Here is an 18,691-nt window from a genome sequence, read left to right as displayed (position 1 = left end):
GTGATCCCATGGGATCCCCGGCACCTCCCGGTACCCACGGGCTCACGGCTCGGTGCTGGTGGTGCTGAGCACTGTCAGCCCCACTGAACCCCTCCATCAGCTCGCAGTGGGATGACCCGACAGCCCCGTCCGTGTCAAACCTGCTTTATTGACACACATCACATTAATCACATCCCAGCACGGCCCAGCCGGGAGCTGCATCCAACAGAACCAACATGGACCAAGCATCGGCCCCGACCCCCGGGGCGCAGGGAGGAGCCCGGTGTGTCCCCGCAGCCGTCAGCCGTCCCCGCAGCTCTCAAAGTACTGACACATCAGCTCTCGCACTTGCTCAGCCCTCCCGTCCTCCATGGCGGCTGGCGCGGGCTGGCACGGCCTGGGCAGCTCGGTGGGCTCGGCGCCCTCCAGCCAGTCCTGGTTGAACGGGTTGTCGTGGGCCTCGCACACGTTGTGCAGGACGCAACAGGCCAGGACCAGGGTGGGCAGCAGCTCCAGGCTGCAGTCGTCGCACTTGAGCAGGATCTGCCAGCGCGCCTTGAGGCGCAGGAACGCGTTCTCGATCACGCTGTGCGCCCGCTTGAGCCGGTAGTTGAAGCGCAGCTGCCGCCGGGTGAGGCTCCCGTCCTCCCGGTAGGGCTTGAGGATCCAGTCCCGCAGGGGGTACGTGGCGTCACCCAGCAGCACGTACTTCTGTGCCTTGCCCATGAAGTCCTTGGGCGGGTTGGGGCACAGCCGACCCTCCTTGGCCAGCACCCAGAGGCTGGAGCTCTCCAGCACGGCGCTGTTCTCCATGCTGCCCGGAAAAGCCGTGGAGACGTCCCAGAACTGGCCCAGCCCGTCCACGGTGGCCTGAGTGAGGATGGAGTGCCAGCCCTGCCCGTTGCAGTAGTCGGCGCTGAGGCGCGGGGGGGGGTTGATGGGGATGTGCAGGCTGTCCAGGGCGCCGATGCAGTGTGGGAAGCCCCAGCGGGTGCGGAAGATGCGCACCATGTTCTCCAGCTCCTTCTCGTCGGGCAGACGGAGGTAGAGGGGTTTGAGCAGCAGCACCACAGCGTAGCTCACCTCCCGCACACACGTCTGCACCGTGGAGGGCCCGACGCCGAACAGCGGGCTGAGAGTCTGGTACTCCACGTTAGAGGCCAAATGCCACAGGGCCACGGCCACCCGCTTCTCCAGGGGCAGCGTGGGGTGGAAGTGGGCGCTGTGCGGGGCCAGCCCCGGCCGCAGGCGGTTGCAGACGTAGAAGAAGGTCTCCCGGGTCATGCGGAACTTCTCCAACCAGTCCTGGGGGCCAAATTCCTTCAGGACCACCCGCTCCCACCAGTCTGCGCCCCTCAGGCTGGGCCAGGCGCGGGGATAGAAGTAGCAGCTGGTTCTCCTCCGGCGAGCGATCAGGAGCTGCAGGAGAACACGGGGCCATGAGAAAGCTGCTCCCCAGCACTAATCCCCCCTCAGCCCACATTATTGTGCCCCCTGAGGACAAAGCAGGCTCAAGGCAGCACACGATGAAGGGATGCCCAATGGCCCTGAGCTCCAGGACCTGCTGCACAGGGGCCAAATTACCAGGAAGCCTCACGAACCTGAGCTTTGTGCCCCTCCTGTCCCCATCCCTTGAGTTCCTGTGATGTCTGTGCTCTGTGTCCTTCCTGTTCTTCACCCTTTGTGTTCCCCATCTTTCTCCCTTTATCACACTGTGTCTCTGTTCCCCACATTTCTGCAACACCGACGTCCTTCATGTTCCCTCTCCTTCACGTTCCTACATCCTCTGTTTCCTCTGTACTTTGTGCAACCCCACTGACCACGTCCTATTTTCCATCACCCTCATTTCCCCTCCACCCCCCGTCCTTTGTGTCCCCGTCCCCATTTCCGCGTCCCCTCACCGTCATCAGCCGTTTCTGCCGTTGGCTGTAGTAATACCGGAGCCAGGCCCGGCGCTGCGGCCCGTCCCACCGTCCTGCCATTCCCCTCCGCCTCGCCAACGCGCACAGCAGCAGCAGCAGCCGCTCCCGCATTTTCAAACCCGAACGATCGAGGCTCTTTAGCTGCGGTTTATTTGTGCTCGGTGTAAACGCAGCCCCGAGGAGGAACAACGAGGGACGGGCCGGGCCCGAACCCCGCCGAGGCCTCACGGAGCGGAGTAGGCCGCACCGTTGCCATGACAACGCCCGTAGGCACTTCCTGTATGGCGCCGGCCTCAGATCTCTCGCAATATGGCGGCCGCTGCAGACCGGAAGTCTCCCGGGGCCCCGCGCGGAGGGGCGGGACTTCCGGCCGGCAGCGGCCGCCATATTGCGAGAGATCTGAGGCCGGCGCCGGTGACAGGCGGAGCGGGGCTGGGCCCGGCGGGCAGGTAGGACGGCGGAGGGGGCTGCTGGACGGGCCTGGGACCGTATGGCGGCTCTGGGGAGCTCGGTCCGAGCGGGGCGGGCCCTGGAGCTGATTGTGGCCGCCGGTTTCCCCGGAGATGTGGGCGCTGGGGGGGCCGGGCCTAGTGGGGCGGGGCCGGGCCGGGCCTGCCCCGTGTTGTGGTGCCCCATGTTCTGTGGGTCCTCGGGCCCGTTGGCAGCGCTGTGTCCATCCTGTGCGGCCCAAACGTGGCGGGTTGAGGCTGAGCCTCATAGTGGGAGCATAAAGATCATCCTGGGGCTCCACCGTGGTCACGGAGCTGCAGAACCGTTGGCGGTTTGAGGCTCTGCCCGTAGAACTCAGTGCTCGGTGCTGACCTCGGCGGGTTCACTCGGTAACGGACGGTCCATCTGTCCCCTGTGTTCTGGGCCAGCCCCAAAGGGCGGCTGTGCTGATGGAGGCAGCTCCCTCCGTTGTATCACTGTGGTGGATGGCGGCTGAGGTTGTGCTGTGTGAGATCTATAAGGCAGGAAAAGAAGCTGTGGTCGGGAGCTGCGTGTGTTTGTGCAGCCAAAGCCGGGGCTGTGCTGCTGCTCCTGTGGCAGCTTTTAGTTCTGAGGGAACCGAGCGACGCTTTGTGCCCTTTGTTATTATTTTTTAATGAGTTGATGCTTTCCAAAGGGGAAATAGTTCGTATGTCGGGTGAATTACAGGGCTGAGGTCTTAAAAGCATCTCCTGCATGTGGGAAGAGGGAGAGGCAGCTGTCAGAGCAGAGTCATCCATCAGGGCTGCCGTGGGCTTTATTGCTCGGCTGGATTTCCTGTGATTTATGGCTCTCCTGAAGGCACAGTGCTCACATAGTGCTCACATAGTGCTCAGCCTTATTGAGTTAGGGTGCTTAATGATGTTAGCCTGGTGTTCTGTGCCCAAGGTTCCTCACAGAGCTGTTCCCCTGCTGCCAACAACACTTCATAATAAAGACTGATCTCTTTTTATTGCTATTATTTCATGCAGGAGCAGAATATTCCGGGGCTGTTGACTCAAGTTGCTGTATTTTCCGAATCCTTTGGCCCCGTTTTAGTGAATTAAGCAGGGGGCACTGCTGCATTTCCAGTAGCTCGGCAGCACTTTGAGTTGCCTGTTGTCAGTGGGTCTCATGGATGGAGCTGCTGGTAAATTTTTAATCTTGGCTTTTAGAGCCCTGAGTCACAATAAGGCTTTCGGTAAAGCAGAGCTTTTATCTGGAGCTGGGTGCTCTTAACAGCTGCTTGTAACTTTGTTATGAGGCAGAAGGGGAGATAAGCAGGTGAATGTGTTTTGTTTTCATTTAGAAATGAAACTGAATGCCCAGAGTTAAGAGCTGCGGTAGCAAACAATCTGCAGGCTGCCTATGGGTTGTAAGTGCTGCACATCAGAGGGTACAGGGCCTTGAGGAGGCAACGTGTTTTCCTTCTGCCTCCCCCTGGTGTGACACGCAGCAGGGCAGAGCATAGAAACTGCTTAATAAAGAGCCCTGTGAAATGCTATTGAATGTACGTGGTGAGCTTTCTCTCTTGCTTCCTCAAGTTCTGTTTATCTCGGACACTTGGCACGGATAAACCCCACCCTCAGCACGACACCAAGGCCAAACCTGATCCATACCGCAGCCAGGAAAGGCAGAGCTGCACAAACACTCTCAAAGCACCTTTGTTAATTAGTGCATCTCTAAAAGCAGAGAGCGTTTTGTTTTTTCCTATGGCCTCTGTTGTTTGTTTTGCCTTCATAACAGGTGAACCCGGTAGGATCCTTCCTGCTAATGAGGTTTGGAGCTGCCTGGTGACCCAGGGGCGAGGGCTGACACAGCCATGACCCTGCAGTGCGTTGCATCCTGACGCCCTCTGTGTTTCCCAGCCCGTGGCTTCCTGTGCTGCGTGCAGACTTTGTACTGTGTTTGGCTTCCCTGGAGCAGGCGTGGCTCTCATCTTTATGAAGCAGCGCGGTTAAAAGGTGAAAGGGAGACATAACTGCTGCCTGCAGGCGATAAAAAGGGGTTTAATGGTGATGCTGCTTTTGAGAGGTCCCCCGCTGCGTTCGTGATTGTGGTGTCTGCTCGGATCAGCCCCGCTGCTGTAATCTGCAGTGAGATGTGTGCGGAATGAAAAACGTGATCTGCCAAGGGAGAGGAGCAAACCTGCAATTCTCTTAAGTGAATAAAGGCTGGGGTGGAAGCCTGGGAACCCCTCGGCTGGGGATGTGGCTCCGTGTGCAGCACCAAGGAGGGTTTGCTCTCCTGTTAGTCTGAGCTCTGCAGTTCAGGTCAGGAGCTGAGCAGCTGGAAGTGCTCATCTTGGGAGCACAACGTGGCAGTGTTGGCTTCCCTCCTTTCCTTCCAGCTGTGGAGAGGAGGGTTGAGGAGAACGTCTGTCCTGCAAGTGGTGGTGACATCTGAGCATTGCTCACATGGGGGAGGTGGTGAGGATGGCACTTCTCAAAGGAAGTCGTGCATCAAAGGGAGTTTTGTGGGGTGAAAGTCCTCTGGGCTGTGGAATTGTGCCCAGGAGCCTGTAGGTGTGTGAGGCTGTTTATTTTTCACAAAGGTTCCTCCAAAGGTGCCGTTGTCCCCTGGTTTCCTGGAGGTGTTACCTGGCACGTGCAGGTCTGCGCTGTGTGTGGGGCTCTTTGCTCCTCACGCTTCATCCATGGCTCTGCCCAAGGTGTTTCAGATGAGCACTGCTGTGCCGTGCTGTGCTAGTCAGAGTCCCCCTGCCATCTGTTAAGGGCCAAAGCAGACACAAAGCCCTTGGGTCAGTGTTGGGAGCTGATCTGGGGCTCTGTGAGGTCTCAGAGCTCATCTCAGAGTGCAGCTGGAGGTGCAATGTGTGGCAGAGCATCAAGTATTTGTCACCTCCAGACTGAACTGCAGGCTGGGCTCTGGCCTGCATGGAGGGGATGGTGTTCTCTGGCTGTGATGCCATTCCTGGTGGCTGGCTTTCTTTGGTGGAAGCTGATCACTGCTCAGTCTGGTGGCTGCCTCAGAAAAGACCATATGGGAGATACATGGGAAGTGCCAAAGGAGAGGCTGGGTGCTTGGTCCTCAACTTCTGTGTGAGGAGTTGTAATATTTGGGGTTGATTTTCTTCCCGTGTGTTGCAGCAGACTAATTACTGATTGGACTTCATGAGCATAAATCCCCAAGACTGCTGAACTCCCCAACCCTGATCCTTCCAGCATGGACCAGGATTATGAGAGACGTCTCCTGCGCCAAATCAACATACAGAATGAGAACACAATGCCTTGTGTAAGTACAAATGCCGGTGCCCAGTGACCTTAGCCTGGGTGTTAAGCTCTGCTCTGTTTCCTCTCTCTCGAGCTTTGAAAGGCATGGGAACCTGTGTGTTGTTGGGCTGTGAGCAGGTGTGAGTTCCTGAGCTGGGATAAGCAAGTGCCTTGCCCTTCTATTAAGGCATATTTAGCTTTGATGTGACCTCTTTGATGTTTTTCAGACCCCTTACTGAGACCAGTGCTTGTTCCTTCATGTCTCTCATTCTTTAGGTAGCAGAGATGAGAAGAACCCTCACCCCTTCCAATTCTCCAATGTCATCTCCTAGTAAACATGGAGACAGATTCATTCCCTCGAGAGCTGGGGCCAACTGGAGCATCAACTTCCACAGAATAAATGTAAGCTCTGCTCTCCTACAGCTCAAAGCCCTTGAATGAGGAAGTGGCGTGGTGTGTTTTCTTTAGAACTGCAGTGTATGTCATCTGCAGCACGGCCTCATACCGTCTGTTGAAGAGTTGCTCTGAACGTGCATCTTCTGCCCCTCAGTGGCAGCCTGCTGTCTGCTGGGTGTTCTACATACAGAGGTTTCTGTTTGGTGACTGCATGTTTTCACCTTTCAGGAAAATGAAAAGTCACCAAGTCAGAACAGAAAAGCAAAGGATGCTACGTCAGACAATGGCAAAGGTGAGACCTTGTTTCTATTGCTTGTAGCTGGGGCCTACAGCTTTTATTTCCATTTGGTGCCCAGTTCAGGAGCCACATGAATGCTGGCACCTGGTTGCTCGTGGCCAAAGCCATGCTGGTGTCCTTAAAAATGCATTCTGAAGTGAAAGTGTTGTGGGAGTGAATGTCAGGTCACCTCAGCAGGCTGCTGATGGGCATCTGGGAAGCAAAAGCGTGTTTGTGCTTTGTGACAGTAATTATTAAGAGACCCCATGAGCGTACAGGTTGAGCAGTTGTGGTCCTGTCAGTCTCTGCAGAGCTGTCTGTGGCTTCAGAACGCTCTGCCTGAGCTCCTGTTTGGGTTCACAGATGGCCTTGCTTACTCTGCCCTGCTGAAGAACGAGCTCCTGGGAGCAGGGATTGAGAAAGTGCAGGACCCACAGACAGAGGACAGGAGGTTGCAGCCTTCCACTCCAGAGAAGTCGTCTCTCTTCACTGTAAGTTGGTTGTATTCAGAAAAAGGGAGGTTGTGAGTCTGTGTCGGGGGAGCAAGGCACACAGTTCTGTGACACTGCTGATGAAAGGGAGTTAGTATTGTGACTTTACTCAGGTAATAGTTAAGAACCAAAACTTGTTAGCTTGTGAAGGCAGTACAAACACCTGTAGTGAGCTGAGTACGTCCTGTTCCTGTACTGCCAAGGAAAATGAGAGGGAACAAAGCTTTTTTTATCCACTCCAAAACTGTGTGTGACCAAATCAAGGTCTCAGACTTCAATGGAGATTAGTCGTGTGTGTGTGTGTACATCTGGAACACTGAGAATAGGGAGGAACTGAGAAGACTGAAAAGCTGATAGTGGGTGTTGGAGAGAGCCAGACACTCGTGCCTGTTTTGTGAGGGGTCCTCTCACTCTTAGATGTGCTGAGGTTCTCACTGGGTGTGTTTCCTTCTCACAGTATTCCCTCAGCACAAAACGTTCCAGTCCAGATGATGGCAATGAGGTCTCGCCCTATTCCTTGTCTCCTGTCAGCAACAAAAGGTATGACTGATTCTGCACAAAGAAGGGAAGGTCGGGTTCTCTAGGGTTTTTTTTTTCCTAAGGCAACTGAAATTGCCACTTGGATTGGTTTAGGAAGTCTGAGGAAAGTAATAAATACAGACAGGCAGGTTCTCTAGGGATCTGTGCAGGTGTCCAACCTGCTTAGATCTGTAGGATGTGTTGTCTGAGCATCCGTAGCCAGTTTACCTTTTTGCTGCCTAGTTCCTTCACAGAGGCAGAACCCGACTCCTTCCATTCTTATCTGCTGGAAGGAGTTTTACTGCCTCTTTTTTGCTTCTGTAGAAATGTAGATCTGCTTTCGAGAGCAGCTGCTTCCGCCTGTGCAATCTGCAGTGATGTGTGGTATCCTGTAGTTCTTTTTATGTCTATAAACAGTCAGAAGCTGCTAAGGTCACCCCGAAAACCAACTCGGAAGATCTCCAAGATTCCTTTCAAAGTGCTGGATGCCCCAGAACTGCAGGATGACTTCTACCTGAACCTGGTGGACTGGTCCTCTCTGAACGTGCTCAGTGTTGGCCTTGGGACGTGTGTTTACCTATGGAGTGCTTGCACCAGCCAGGTAAATGCAGAGCACTGTGTCCATTGCTGTAGGTGTCTTCCAGGCACAGTGTTTGTCAGAGCTGTAGGAGCACACTGTGTGAGGAGCTCAGTGTCTGTAATGCTCTGTCCCAAGCCAATCCTTTGTTAGAGAGGCAGTTAATGGTGTATTTTCAAGCTAATGGTGCCTTATTTTCCAGGTGACCCGGCTGTGTGATCTCTCTGTGGAAGGAGACTCTGTGACATCTGTGGGCTGGTCAGAGCGGGTCAGTATAACATTATCTATGATGACAACTGAAATTCAAATGCAGTCACTGTAGCTGGGTAGCCCTTCCTCACCAGTTTTAGCTTCTTTGGTTTATTTTTCTGTATTGCCCCGGATTCTCTGTGTGCTGTCAAATCCATCTGCTCTCTGTCCCTGCTAAATGAGGGGGTAAAGGGAGAAACCTCTTGTATTTTGTGGCCTTTAAGGTATTCAGGAAGAGAGATGGGAGGGAAAAAGAGCCGGGTCACTTCTCTAGCTCTCCACGATAAAATGCTACAACAAATATGTTCCATTCTGGCTACGTGGCTCTCTCCAGAAGGGAAGGGATGTAAGATGGAAGAGCTCTGGATGCTTTCCATCCCATGGGATTTATCTTGAGGCTTTTCCTGAGCATCTAGCTTATGTTTTACATCTGTCTATGCTTACTAGCCTTACTGATGGTGGTTTTCTGTTTGTCTAGGGGACCCTGGTAGCTGTTGGCACTCACAAGGGCTTTGTACAGATCTGGGATGCAGCTGCAGGAAAAAAGCTCTCCATGCTGGAGGGACACACAGCCAGAGTTGGTAAGGAGGTGGGAGGTGGAAGATCCAGCATGTTGGGCTCCTGGATTTTTATTTTATTTTTACTTTTCTCCTCACAAGAATCTGCTAGAAATAGCGGAGCTCAAACAGCACCAGAACTGATATTTATATCCCGCTGTGTCCTGAGCTGCCTTGAAAATGTTGCCACCTAGTAATTGTGGTGTTCTGATCCCGGGTGTGGTGGTGTTTGAATGCGTATTGCAGCAGGTGTTTCCTCCATGTCCGAGGCGCTTTAGTTTGGTTACAACACTGCTTTTCTTTGCCACCTGCTTCCGCTTTCAGCCCTGCAGGCAGCAGCTTCACACTGAGATTTCCAGTTCCGTATATTTCAGGGACTGTTTTGTTGGTTTCTTTTTATCAGAGGCATTGAATCTGAATGCTGAGGTGAGATTTGGGGCGGTGAGGTACCTCCTGAGTTCTGCCTTTGTGCTTTACTGCCTCATGAGATGGGACTGGTCTCTCAGAGGTCTGGTAGCTGTGCTCTGTCTGTTCCTGCATGGCCCCCAAAACACGCTCTGATACCTCTGTTCTCTGTCTCTCGCAGGTGCCTTGGCATGGAATGCAGACCAGCTGTCTTCTGGGAGCAGAGACCGAATGATCCTCCAGAGAGACATCCGTACCCCCCCACTGCAGTCAGAGCGGCGGCTCCAGGGCCACAGGCAGGAGGTCTGTGGGCTCAAGTGGTCGACAGACCACCAGCTCCTGGCATCTGGGGGGAATGACAACAAGGTACAGTGCTCAGTGCTGCTCACGTGAGGCTCAGCATCTCTACATCCTCACTAAGTACTGTCAGCCCCCCCCTTTAAGCTGCAGTGTGGAGGGGCTTTTATTTCTTCAATTGCTGGGCTGTGTCCAACTGTAAATCGTGCTAAGCTTCTCCTCAGTCCTCTTCCTCTAATAAAATTAAAGAGGCAAATTTAATTTTGCTCCTGTGTTTGGCTAATCAAATCCATAGCTTGACTCGGTTTTGAGTTCAATAAAGCTAAGCTGTACTTCCTGACTTAGTTTAGGTAGTGTACAGTGAATAATGTTTATGCATGCAGGAGGAAACCGAGTTTAGGAGCTATGCAAGTTCTGATACCTACCTACGTATCAGAGTTGTGTCTCCCTGAGTAACATATGGAGGGAGCATCTGTTCCAAAGAAACAGCATTCAGAGCCCTTTGGATTGGGTTGCTAGGTAGTGGATGTATCCAGTGTATGTGTGACAGCATGGTTGTACCAAATCCCTTTTCAGGATGTCTGCAGATGAATTTGGGAGTGTTTTTAGCTGTGTGTTGGAACAATACAGCCCTGCAGATGAAGGGCTTTGAGTTGATGTTCAGAGATGCCAAATCTTTGGCTTTATGAGCTTAACCCAAGGGCTTTTGTGGTCTGGTAGCTCCTCAGCTGAGCTCAGTGTCTCTGAGACAGGCGTCAGGGCTGAGAGAACTGAGCTGCATGTGCTTGGGCAGAGCTGTGGGAAGCCATCACGTTTGCCAGCCACCCTCATCAATCCCAGTGCAGCATCGTGCTCTGTGGGCGTTGCGGACGTGTGACTGCAGCGCAGGTTTGCTCACATCCCTCCTCTCCTCCAGCTCCTCGTCTGGAACCACTCCAGCCTGAGCCCTGTGCAGCAGTACACAGAGCACCTGGCTGCAGTCAAAGCCATCGCCTGGTCTCCACACCAGCACGGCCTCCTCGCCTCCGGTGGTGGCACCGCTGACCGCTGCATCCGCTTCTGGAACACCCTGACAGGGCAGCCCCTGCAGTGCATCGACACCGGCTCCCAGGTGTGCAACCTGGCCTGGTCAAAGCACGCCAACGAGCTGGTGAGTCCCTTTGTGCAGCCCTCACTGCTGAGCAGCCTCCTGGTAGGATTCGTAACATGTTTCCCTCTGTGCTTTCAGGTGAGCACCCACGGGTACTCGCAGAACCAGATCCTCGTCTGGAAATACCCCTCACTCACTCAAGTAGCGAAGCTCACGGGGCACTCATACAGAGTTCTGTACCTGGTAAGCAGTGGCCGCGTTTCCACAGCAGCTGCTGAGCATGTGCTGAGATGAGAGCAGTGTCAGCTGCCTCTGGTCGTGGTAGAGATGTGAGTGTTGCCCCGCAAGCAATGAAAAAAGCTCTGTCTGCTTTCCTTGCCTGCAAGGGATGCTTTGATTTAGTGCTATGGAAATGTGAGGCTTTAGTAATGAGCAGCAAAGCTTGGCAGAACTCTTCAGAGGGAAGCGCAGGATCTCTTCTCATTCCCATAAGGCTCGGTCACTGTTTTGTTGGTAACTGCAAGCAGGGAATAACCCGATGCCTTCAGCCTTCCCAGTTCCATATCAAAGCACTCATTGCAGTTAATCCACCTGGATCTCCTACCTGCCTGGTTACGTTACACTGGGCTTTTGGCAGAGCCCTGTCAGGTGATAAATATTGCTGATACTGTTTTGCAAGGTGGATTCCCAGCCTGGTGACTAATGAGTGGCACTTGCCAGCTCTATCACGCTTCCTGCCTTAACACACATTTGTAATCCGGGGAGGAATAGCCCCAGTTATAGTTGGCACAGGGAAGGCGAGTCAAATCTCTCCTGCATTCCGATCAAGGTTTGTTTTCAACCTCAAGAATGTGAGAGGTGCTCAGGGTTTTGCTCTCTTGTCTGCAGGCAATGTCCCCTGATGGGGAGGCCATCGTGACAGGAGCTGGAGATGAAACTTTGCGGTTCTGGAATGTTTTCAGTAAAACTCGCTCCACAAAGGTAAGGGCACGTGCAGCTGCAGCAGGAATTCAGGCTGTTTGCTCTCTTCACCTCTGGGTCCATTAACCTTACCCTGCTGACTGAGGGATGGTTGCAATTAAGAGTTAAACTTGGCTGCAATATAAAAGGCTTTGCAGTCATGAGACACAATAAAAGGTCGGCTCTGCGCACTCAGGGTAGCGTGACAAGGCGTTGTTCTCCAGGCTGTCCCGGAACTGCCGCACTCACCTTGAGCCCACCACCATCCATGGCTGCTGACGTGATGCTGTCAGCTGACAGTGGCCTCATCCTTTATTATCCTTCAGCTCCTGGCTTAATTGCTGGAAGTGATGGCACTGGGGTACTGGGTGCCGTGCCCAGTGCTGTGGTGCATGGTGTAGATAGCAGTGCTGTGGCACTAAGGGATGAGGGGTCTGTGGGGGCAGTTTTGCTGCCTCTGGCTGTGGGGCTGTGCTGCAGAGTTGCACACAGACGTGGGGATGGCACGCTTGCCTGACACAGCTCCTTGTTATCAGCTGGGGGGTGGGGGAAGGAAAAAACTCCAACCAAACACATGGGAATATTTATGGTGTTGGACTTTGAATGTTGTGCCCTGAGACACCTCACTGCTGTGGTGAAAGCCCTGCAGTGCTTAGTGCTGCTTTGCCTTTTGTTTTAGGAGTCCGTATCCGTTCTGAACCTCTTCACCAGGATACGGTAAACCCCCCAGTACTGCAGCCCAGGAGAGTCCGGCCTGTCGTAGCAGGATGGAACCATTGCTTTGGTGTGCATGGGACCCCAGAGAGCAGCCGGGAGGGGAGGGAGCGCCGCTGGGCCTGGAGGACGGACCCACTGGCACTGATTAAACAGTGCTTGAGAACGGCGCCGGGGCAGTATTTCACTGGGGCTGTGGGGGGGTGGGGGGAGGGAACTGCCAAAGGTTTATGGATTCATCCTGTGTTGAAGGGGTACGGGTAGATGAGGTCAAACCAGCGCCCTCCAACCCTTGTTTTTCTTTTGTACTGGAGAAAACTTGTTTACATGGACCACTGAGACCGGACCAAGGCCATCCCAACTGCTGTGTTGTCTGCTCTTAGGAGAGATGAGAGTATCCTTGCCCCTGTGGGGCAATGCCCTGGCTGAGCGTTGGCCTCTCTGCTATCTAAAGGCACTAGATAAAGACCCCCATTGCACCGGAGAACCACTTACTCCTTCCAAATGCAGCAGGTACCACAGTGCTGGCTCCCACCGGGCTGCCGGGTTGTGGCCTGTTTATCAGCCACCTCCAAACGTAACATCTATGGGCTCTGAAGAGGCTCCACCTCGGAGGGAACAGCTCCAAGCAGCTTCAAATTGCTGCGGGGTGTTTGGGGCCAATCCTTTATTTAACAGAGAGGGGAAAGGGGGGGAAAACAAAACCCCAAACCACAAGAATGGCTTTAAAAAGCAGAGCGAAGCAGTGTGAATGCAGAGCTCCTGCGGCGCTGTGTGCTGGGCTGGTGGCTGCGGAGCCTTCCTGAGGACAAAAGCAGTTGTGATGTGCTTGAGAAACAAAACCGCTCCCGTGGGATCTGGTTTATTTCAGAGGCAGCCTGGCCTCGTCTGGCTGGAAGGAAGGGGGGAGCGGCGCCGGGTGAGGGGTTCCCTTCCTGAAGCCAGGCAGAATTTGTTGCCCTTTGTGTTTCCCTTTTAGTTTTTTAAGCTCCGCGTTGATGCCAGGGGACCTGTTGGTTTTCTTTTGTTGTTGAAGCCGTATGGGAGGAGAAGTGCCTGCTGGTGTGCCTGGATGTGCTGCGAAGCACTCACGTGTGTGTGCTGCTTTTAATTTAAGGAGAAGTTGTTCTGCTTGCAGCAGCCTGTCGTGTCTTACCGTGTCCATGTGCCAATGCTGTGCCCTCCCCCGCACCGCGCTGTGCCGTCCCCTCTGCTCCTTGGGATGTTCCTGGCCCTGTATATGGACTGTGCCCCCATAGGGTGTCAGGCAGCTCCTTTCCCATAGGCAGGTTATAGGGCGGCGGTGCCTCCAGCCCTGCACACACAGTGTGAGCTCAGTCACACCTGGCAGCCCCCACTGCCCTGCAGTATCACTGGGCTGTGATTCAAACACCGACGTTGGCACAAGCACTTTGCTCTTGCAGCAGCAGCACGGGGTGCAGTTTGGAGTTGGCCTGAAGGGCCTCCTGATTGATCTTCCTTTATTTTTGGCACTGTTAAACGTGGTGGTGGAGCACTGAGTGGATCCATGGGCACAATCCCACCCGGAGCAGGTTGGGGGCTGTGGGTGGCTGTTGATGTTGGGCTGTGGGCTCAGCTGCTGTGTGGGACTGAGGGTATCAGTGTGTGAGCGGGGCTGTGAGCCCTCCTGCTGCCCTCCTTAACCAGGGAAAGGAGCAAAGCCTTCAGCAGCTGCGTTGTCTGTGAGCGGGGGGGGCAGCCCGGGGTCTGTGTGCCAGTGTGTGACCGTGTGGCATCGTTCCGTGTACAGCATCGTGTGGTGGGGAGCGGGGGAAGGAGAAAAAAAGTATTGAGTTGTAAGTTTTCCATGTAAAGCGTTCAAACTGGCATTAAACAAGTTGTGGATTTACATCACTCGGCTGTTGTGGCGTCGCTGTGTGCCCTGAGCTCGGTGTGGTTTAATGCTGGCTGTTAATGGGGCGGTGGGTGCTGTGCTGTGTGGCACAGAGCTGCCCCCACCCCCTGGTTGCTGTTGCTGGGTGCTGATTCTGGAGCTGCCGTGGGCTCCCAGCGCCGGGCATGAAGCCGGGGGTGCACAGAGCTGTGGTGCCACAGAGCACCCTCGAAACTGATTTTCCTCTGCCGCTGTGCAGGTGAGGCCACGGTGGGAGCCTGGGGCTGAGCCCTGCGGGCGCTGCAGGCCCCGATGTCCCCTGATGTCCCCTCGTGTCCCCTGATGTCCCCCTGTGTCCCCTGATGTCCCCCTGTGTCCCCTCCTGCCCGCAGTGAGGACTATGTGACGCAGCGGGGGCCTCGTAACGGCCCGGTGCTGCGGCAGGCGGTGCGCTGGAAGAAGGCCCCCCTGGGCTGGGACGCAGCGGGGCAGAGCTGGTGGACGGAGCCCAGCTGCCATGGGGGGGCTGAGGACGCAGGGTGCAGCCCCAGCCCTGGCTCAGCCTGGGAGCGCTGGCAGCGTTGGCAGCAGTTACGCAGCGCTTCTGAAGTGGACCCGCTGCCCCCTGGTACGGAGCTGGGGGTGTTGGGGAGGGGGGAGCACAGCGCTGCCCCAGGAGCTGGGGAGGCAGCAGCTGTGGGGCTCCTCATGGGGGTGGGTTGTGGGGAGCTGGGGGTTCTCCTGTTTGCAGCCTGTTTTTCCTCCCCAAGTCTATGACCAGCACCTGCGGGAAGTCGCCTTCTGGGACCCCACCGTCCCCGCTGCCTACCCAGGGCCCAGCACCCGCTGGGGAGCCTTCCTATGGCAGGAGCGGCCCATCCTGGGCAAGGAGTACGGTAAGAACCGGGGGATGATGGCAGCACAACCTGCAGCGCCCACCTGAGCCCCCCTCACCGCTTTCCTTCTCTGCAGTGGCCACTCGCAGTCAGGGCAGCGCGGTGCTGGGGGGCCGCCCTGCGTACGTCCCCCTGCTGTCATCCTGCTTCCCCCAGAGCACCAGGAGGGATGTCTGCAGATGGAGCCTCCTGCAGCACCAGCCCTCGACTGCCGCTAACACACGGCACTGTCTGCCCGCTGCTGCCAGGGCGACACAGGGAGGCCTCGGGGTGGGGGGTCGCGCTGTCCCTCAGCAGCACAGGTAGCACCATGGCAGCTCTTTATTAATAAAATAGCTCAGTCTCCCCGTGCCCACCGGGCCCTGCCGTGCCTGCACCCCTTGTGTTGGCTGCCCCACGCAGCCCCAGGGTGGGGGCCGGGCTCCGGCTGCCCCCACAGGTCTGGTTTGTCCACAGATCAGGGCTCACACACTGAGCTCGGGGGGGTGGGATGGAGCCCTATGGCCCATGGAGGCTCCTGGGGGTGCTGGAAGGTACTTGGGGACCCCCCCCACCTTCTGGGGGGTCCCGGAACTGCTCCCATGGGCTGGTGTCCCGGTACCAGCCCGGTCCCTGCTGCCATCACGTCTTGTTGTGCCTGGGAGGGAGGGCAGGGTCAGGGGATCCCCCTGGGCTGGGGCTGAAGGAGCCGCTGCCCCCCACTCACCGCTGCACCGGGCTGAGCTCTGGCCAAGCCCCCAGCGCCGCCAGCTGCTGCTCCAGCTCCAGGATGCGCAGCCCGATGTAGCCCGAGGTCAGCAGCAGGGCCAGCATCCTGGGACAGAGCAGGGTCAGGAACCACACAGGGACACACAGGGACATGGGGTGGGGGTCTGGGGGCGGCCCCTGCCCAGGGACTCACAGCAGCAGGTAGAGCACGATGACGGTGTTGAAGGCCCGCAGCTGAGCGGCGCTTTGTGCTGGCAGGGCTGGGTGGGATCCCCCTGCTGGGAGCGGCTGGTGTTGGGGGCAGCACCGCGGCCAATACAGGCACTATCCCAGCGCTGTGCTGGGCACACGGACATGGCACGGCTCTGTTAAAGCACCGCTCACCTCTGCCCAGAACTGGAGTGTCCTCTGCCATCTCCTCCTCCTCTTCCTCATCCTCCTCTGCTCCGTTCAATGCTGGGTTTGGCTCATCTGCACATAACCAGGATCCATTCATCAAGTGCCTCAGGGACCCAGTAATGCCCCCCAATAAGGGAGGCCTATAGGGTGCCTACAGGGACTATGGGGTGCTGTGGGGGGCACGCTGGGGTGGCTGCTCACCCTGCAACTCCAGGAGCCCGTCAGGTTCTGGTGTGCATCGCTCCAGGTCTGAGTGGCTCGAGGTCTGCAGGGGGACAGGGATCGTTGTGGGATGGGGGGCTGGGGCCCAAACAACCCTCCTTGGGGCCATGCAGTGCTGCTGCTGTTCCCTTACCCGGGATTTCTTAGGGCTCTGCTCAGCGCTGTGGTTGAGGGGAGAGGCTGGGGGGCTCCAGGCATTGTCCTGCACAAGGAGAGCTGCAGTGGGGCACAGGGGGAGCAGAGCCCAGCCCCCCCCCAGCACGGTTCCTACCTGCAGGTGTCTGCAGAGCGCTCTCAGCAGCTGGTACGTGCCCTCACGCCGGCGCAGTGACACAAAGAGGAACTATGGGCAGAGGGATGGGTGGTGGGCTTCCCCCTCACCGCCCCCCATGGCCCCAACCCCACGGCCCCCTCCCTGAGCTCACCTTGTCCCCCTGCACCGTGCGGACACTGAGTGCGTTGGGCACCAGCAGCGCCGTGTTGGTCTTTTTGAGGGCACAGATGGAAGCCACCGGGACAACGGCCTGCGGGGAGCACGTGGGGTCAGACCCTGTGTCCCCCCCAGCACCCCACACCCTCCCTGTGCCCCCACCTTGATGTCCCTGAGCAGCAGGCTGGCGTGGAAGCAGAGGTGCCCGGAGGAGACGTAGAGGCGGCCGTGGTAGGGCACCTCGCGCTGCCAGGCGCAGGAGAAGCAGCCCAGCAGCGCCTCGCGCCCCGCCACCTCCTCAAAGGCTTTGTGGAAGGCAGCGCGGCGCTTACTGAGCTGTGGGGAAGCCCAAGAGTGGGGCTGAGCCGTGACACCCCACATACCGGCCACAAAACGGGGCTGGGGTCCCCCCTTGTTGCCCCCAGGACTCACCGGGTTTGGGGATCCCGGCCGACCCGACGGCTCCGGGGTCTCGGTGCAGGTGGACGGGTCGTACGTTCTGGATCTGCGGGATCAGCCATTGAGCCGTGTGGGATGCGATGCTGCAGCTCAGGGTGCAGCGCTGCAGGACACGGGGGCTGTGGGTCGCAGCACCCACCTGGTGAGCGCAGGGTGCGGGTCGGGCTGCGCGCTGCTCCTCTCGTCCAGGCTCTGCCACGGCTTCTCCAGCACCGCCCTCCTGCTCCTCCGCAGCCTCCTGGACATGGAGCAGCCCGCTGTGCTGGGGGGCAGGTGAGGGGATGTGAGAGAAGCAAAGCCCGGCCCGTCCCCCCGCCCTTCACCTGCCCGGCAGTTACCCGCAGCTGATGGCACATGGGGCACCCCCTGCCCACCTGGTGTCCAACAGGGGGACACTGCCTGTCCCTGCCCACACCTGCTCAGCACCCCACGATCGGCCACCAGGGCTCAGTGGGACACACAGGGAGCAGCACAGCCGTTGTGAGCCCCATTAGAGCATCTCAAGGTGCCGCCTGACCCATGAGCTGAGTCCCCACGGCCCCACAGGGCACTCCCTGCTGGCAGCCACCGCGACCCACTGCGGGACGGGCCGCAGCCCGGGCTGTCCCCACACATCAGCCGCAGCCCCGGGACCCCGTGGGGATGACGCCGTGTCCCCGCAATGGCCGTGTCCCCCCCAGCAGCTCCCGGTCCCGACGTGGACACGAGTGGGATCAATGGGCACAGATCAGAACGCTGCTTTAAGGCTGCCGCCCCGCCCGGCCGGTACCTGGCGGTGGGGAGTGGAGCCGTCCCGTCCCCTCCTGAACCACTGAACCGGAGCCCCGCGCTCCACGCGTCCCTTCAGCCTCAGCCCGCGGGCGGCTCTTCCTCCTCCTCCTCCCGGTGAGGAAGGGCAGCGGGCGGGGCCGGGACCGGCCGGAGCAGGTTCGGAGGGAGGGGACGGGTGGGGCTGGACGGAGCAAAAAGCACCTGGGGGGGGTGGGGTGTGAAAGGGGGGGGTGTGATGGGGGGGGGGGATGTGAGGGGCATCAACACAGAACCGGGGGGGGGCGGGATGCCCACCGCAATGTGCAGCCCAACGGGGGGGACACGTGTGTGTGTGCCAGAACGGCTGGGTGCCAGCACCGCCAGCTGGGCACGGGATGGGGGGGGCACCGGGTAACCCCCATCACACCGGGTAACCCCCCACCCCACATAGGGGCTGATTGAGCCCCCCCCATCCCACCGCCCCCAACCTATCGGGCTCCCCAGGCCCCGCCCCCCGCTCTCAGGCCCCGCCCCCTCTGTTCAGGCCCCGCCCCCTCCCCCACGTGCTCGCCACGTGCCGGCCCGTCGTGGGCACAACCGCGGCCTCGTGGCAGCTGCCCGGACCCGGCTACACAGCGCTGAGCGGCTACCGGCCCTCGTGGGGAAAGGAGCGCTCCCATTGGCCGCTGGGCCGCAGGGGGCGGGACGAAGCGCGTAGGAGCCAATCATCTCTCTCCAGCCCTGCCGCGAGGCCGCCATTTTGTTTGCGGGCGGTGTCCGCGGGCGCCATTTTTGTTGAGGGCGGCCATCTTGAGCCCCGAGCAAAGGAAACCTGCTG

The 18,691-nt window shown here is 57.6% G+C and overlaps 4 protein-coding genes across 11 annotated transcripts; 2 read left to right on the top strand and 2 right to left on the bottom strand.

Annotated features, from left to right (window-relative positions):
• Positions 1–128: 128 nt before the first annotated feature.
• Positions 129–2,774, bottom strand: LOC107325557 (uncharacterized). Its single transcript, XM_015886556.2, has 2 exons — positions 1,881–2,774; positions 129–1,398 (listed from the first exon to the last, which is right to left on the bottom strand). Exons 1-2 carry the CDS (start codon positions 2,535–2,537, stop codon positions 280–282), a joined length of 1,776 nt encoding a protein of 591 aa, XP_015742042.2. The 5' UTR covers positions 2,538–2,774; the 3' UTR covers positions 129–279.
• On the top strand, positions 2,287–14,009 carry FZR1 (fizzy and cell division cycle 20 related 1). Its single transcript, XM_085517506.1, has 14 exons — positions 2,287–2,350; positions 5,480–5,624; positions 5,879–6,004; positions 6,227–6,290; positions 6,639–6,766; positions 7,224–7,306; positions 7,703–7,886; positions 8,065–8,130; positions 8,590–8,692; positions 9,255–9,439; positions 10,287–10,520; positions 10,599–10,703; positions 11,349–11,441; positions 12,100–14,009. Exons 2-14 carry the CDS (start codon positions 5,556–5,558, stop codon positions 12,139–12,141), a joined length of 1,482 nt encoding a protein of 493 aa, XP_085373632.1. The 5' UTR covers positions 2,287–2,350; positions 5,480–5,555; the 3' UTR covers positions 12,142–14,009.
• A 37-nt stretch (positions 14,010–14,046) lies between these two features.
• On the top strand, positions 14,047–15,191 carry TEKTIP1 (tektin bundle interacting protein 1). Its single transcript, XM_015886566.3, has 4 exons — positions 14,047–14,248; positions 14,382–14,617; positions 14,760–14,885; positions 14,962–15,191. The coding sequence occupies exons 1-4, from the start codon at positions 14,175–14,177 to the stop codon at positions 15,189–15,191; spliced, it is 666 nt and encodes a 221-aa protein (XP_015742052.2). The 5' UTR covers positions 14,047–14,174.
• LOC107325559 (uncharacterized) lies at positions 15,189–18,680 on the bottom strand. Of its 8 annotated transcripts, none has more exons than XM_085517507.1 (12): positions 18,504–18,680; positions 17,243–17,365; positions 17,077–17,149; positions 16,807–16,980; positions 16,640–16,738; positions 16,486–16,557; positions 16,348–16,416; positions 16,194–16,257; positions 15,978–16,064; positions 15,787–15,871; positions 15,592–15,699; positions 15,189–15,522 (listed from the first exon to the last, which is right to left on the bottom strand). In XM_085517507.1, exons 1-12 carry the CDS (start codon positions 18,641–18,643, stop codon positions 15,507–15,509), a joined length of 1,110 nt encoding a protein of 369 aa, XP_085373633.1. In that variant the 5' UTR covers positions 18,644–18,680; the 3' UTR covers positions 15,189–15,506. The 8 variants fall into 8 exon arrangements, with proteins under 8 accessions (XP_085373633.1, XP_085373634.1, XP_015742048.2 ...); XM_085517508.1 differs by having other exon boundaries at positions 15,787–15,868; XM_015886562.3 differs by lacking the exon at positions 18,504–18,680 and adding an exon at positions 17,873–18,090 and having other exon boundaries at positions 17,243–17,360.
• Positions 18,681–18,691: the final 11 nt, after the last annotated feature.

Source organism: Coturnix japonica, chromosome 16 (genome assembly GCF_054131305.1).
Source record: "Coturnix japonica strain WE chromosome 16, WE-NBRP24, whole genome shotgun sequence".
Taxonomy (NCBI): Eukaryota; Metazoa; Chordata; class Aves; order Galliformes; family Phasianidae; genus Coturnix; species Coturnix japonica.
This window is presented reverse-complemented; position numbering and strand designations above follow the sequence as displayed.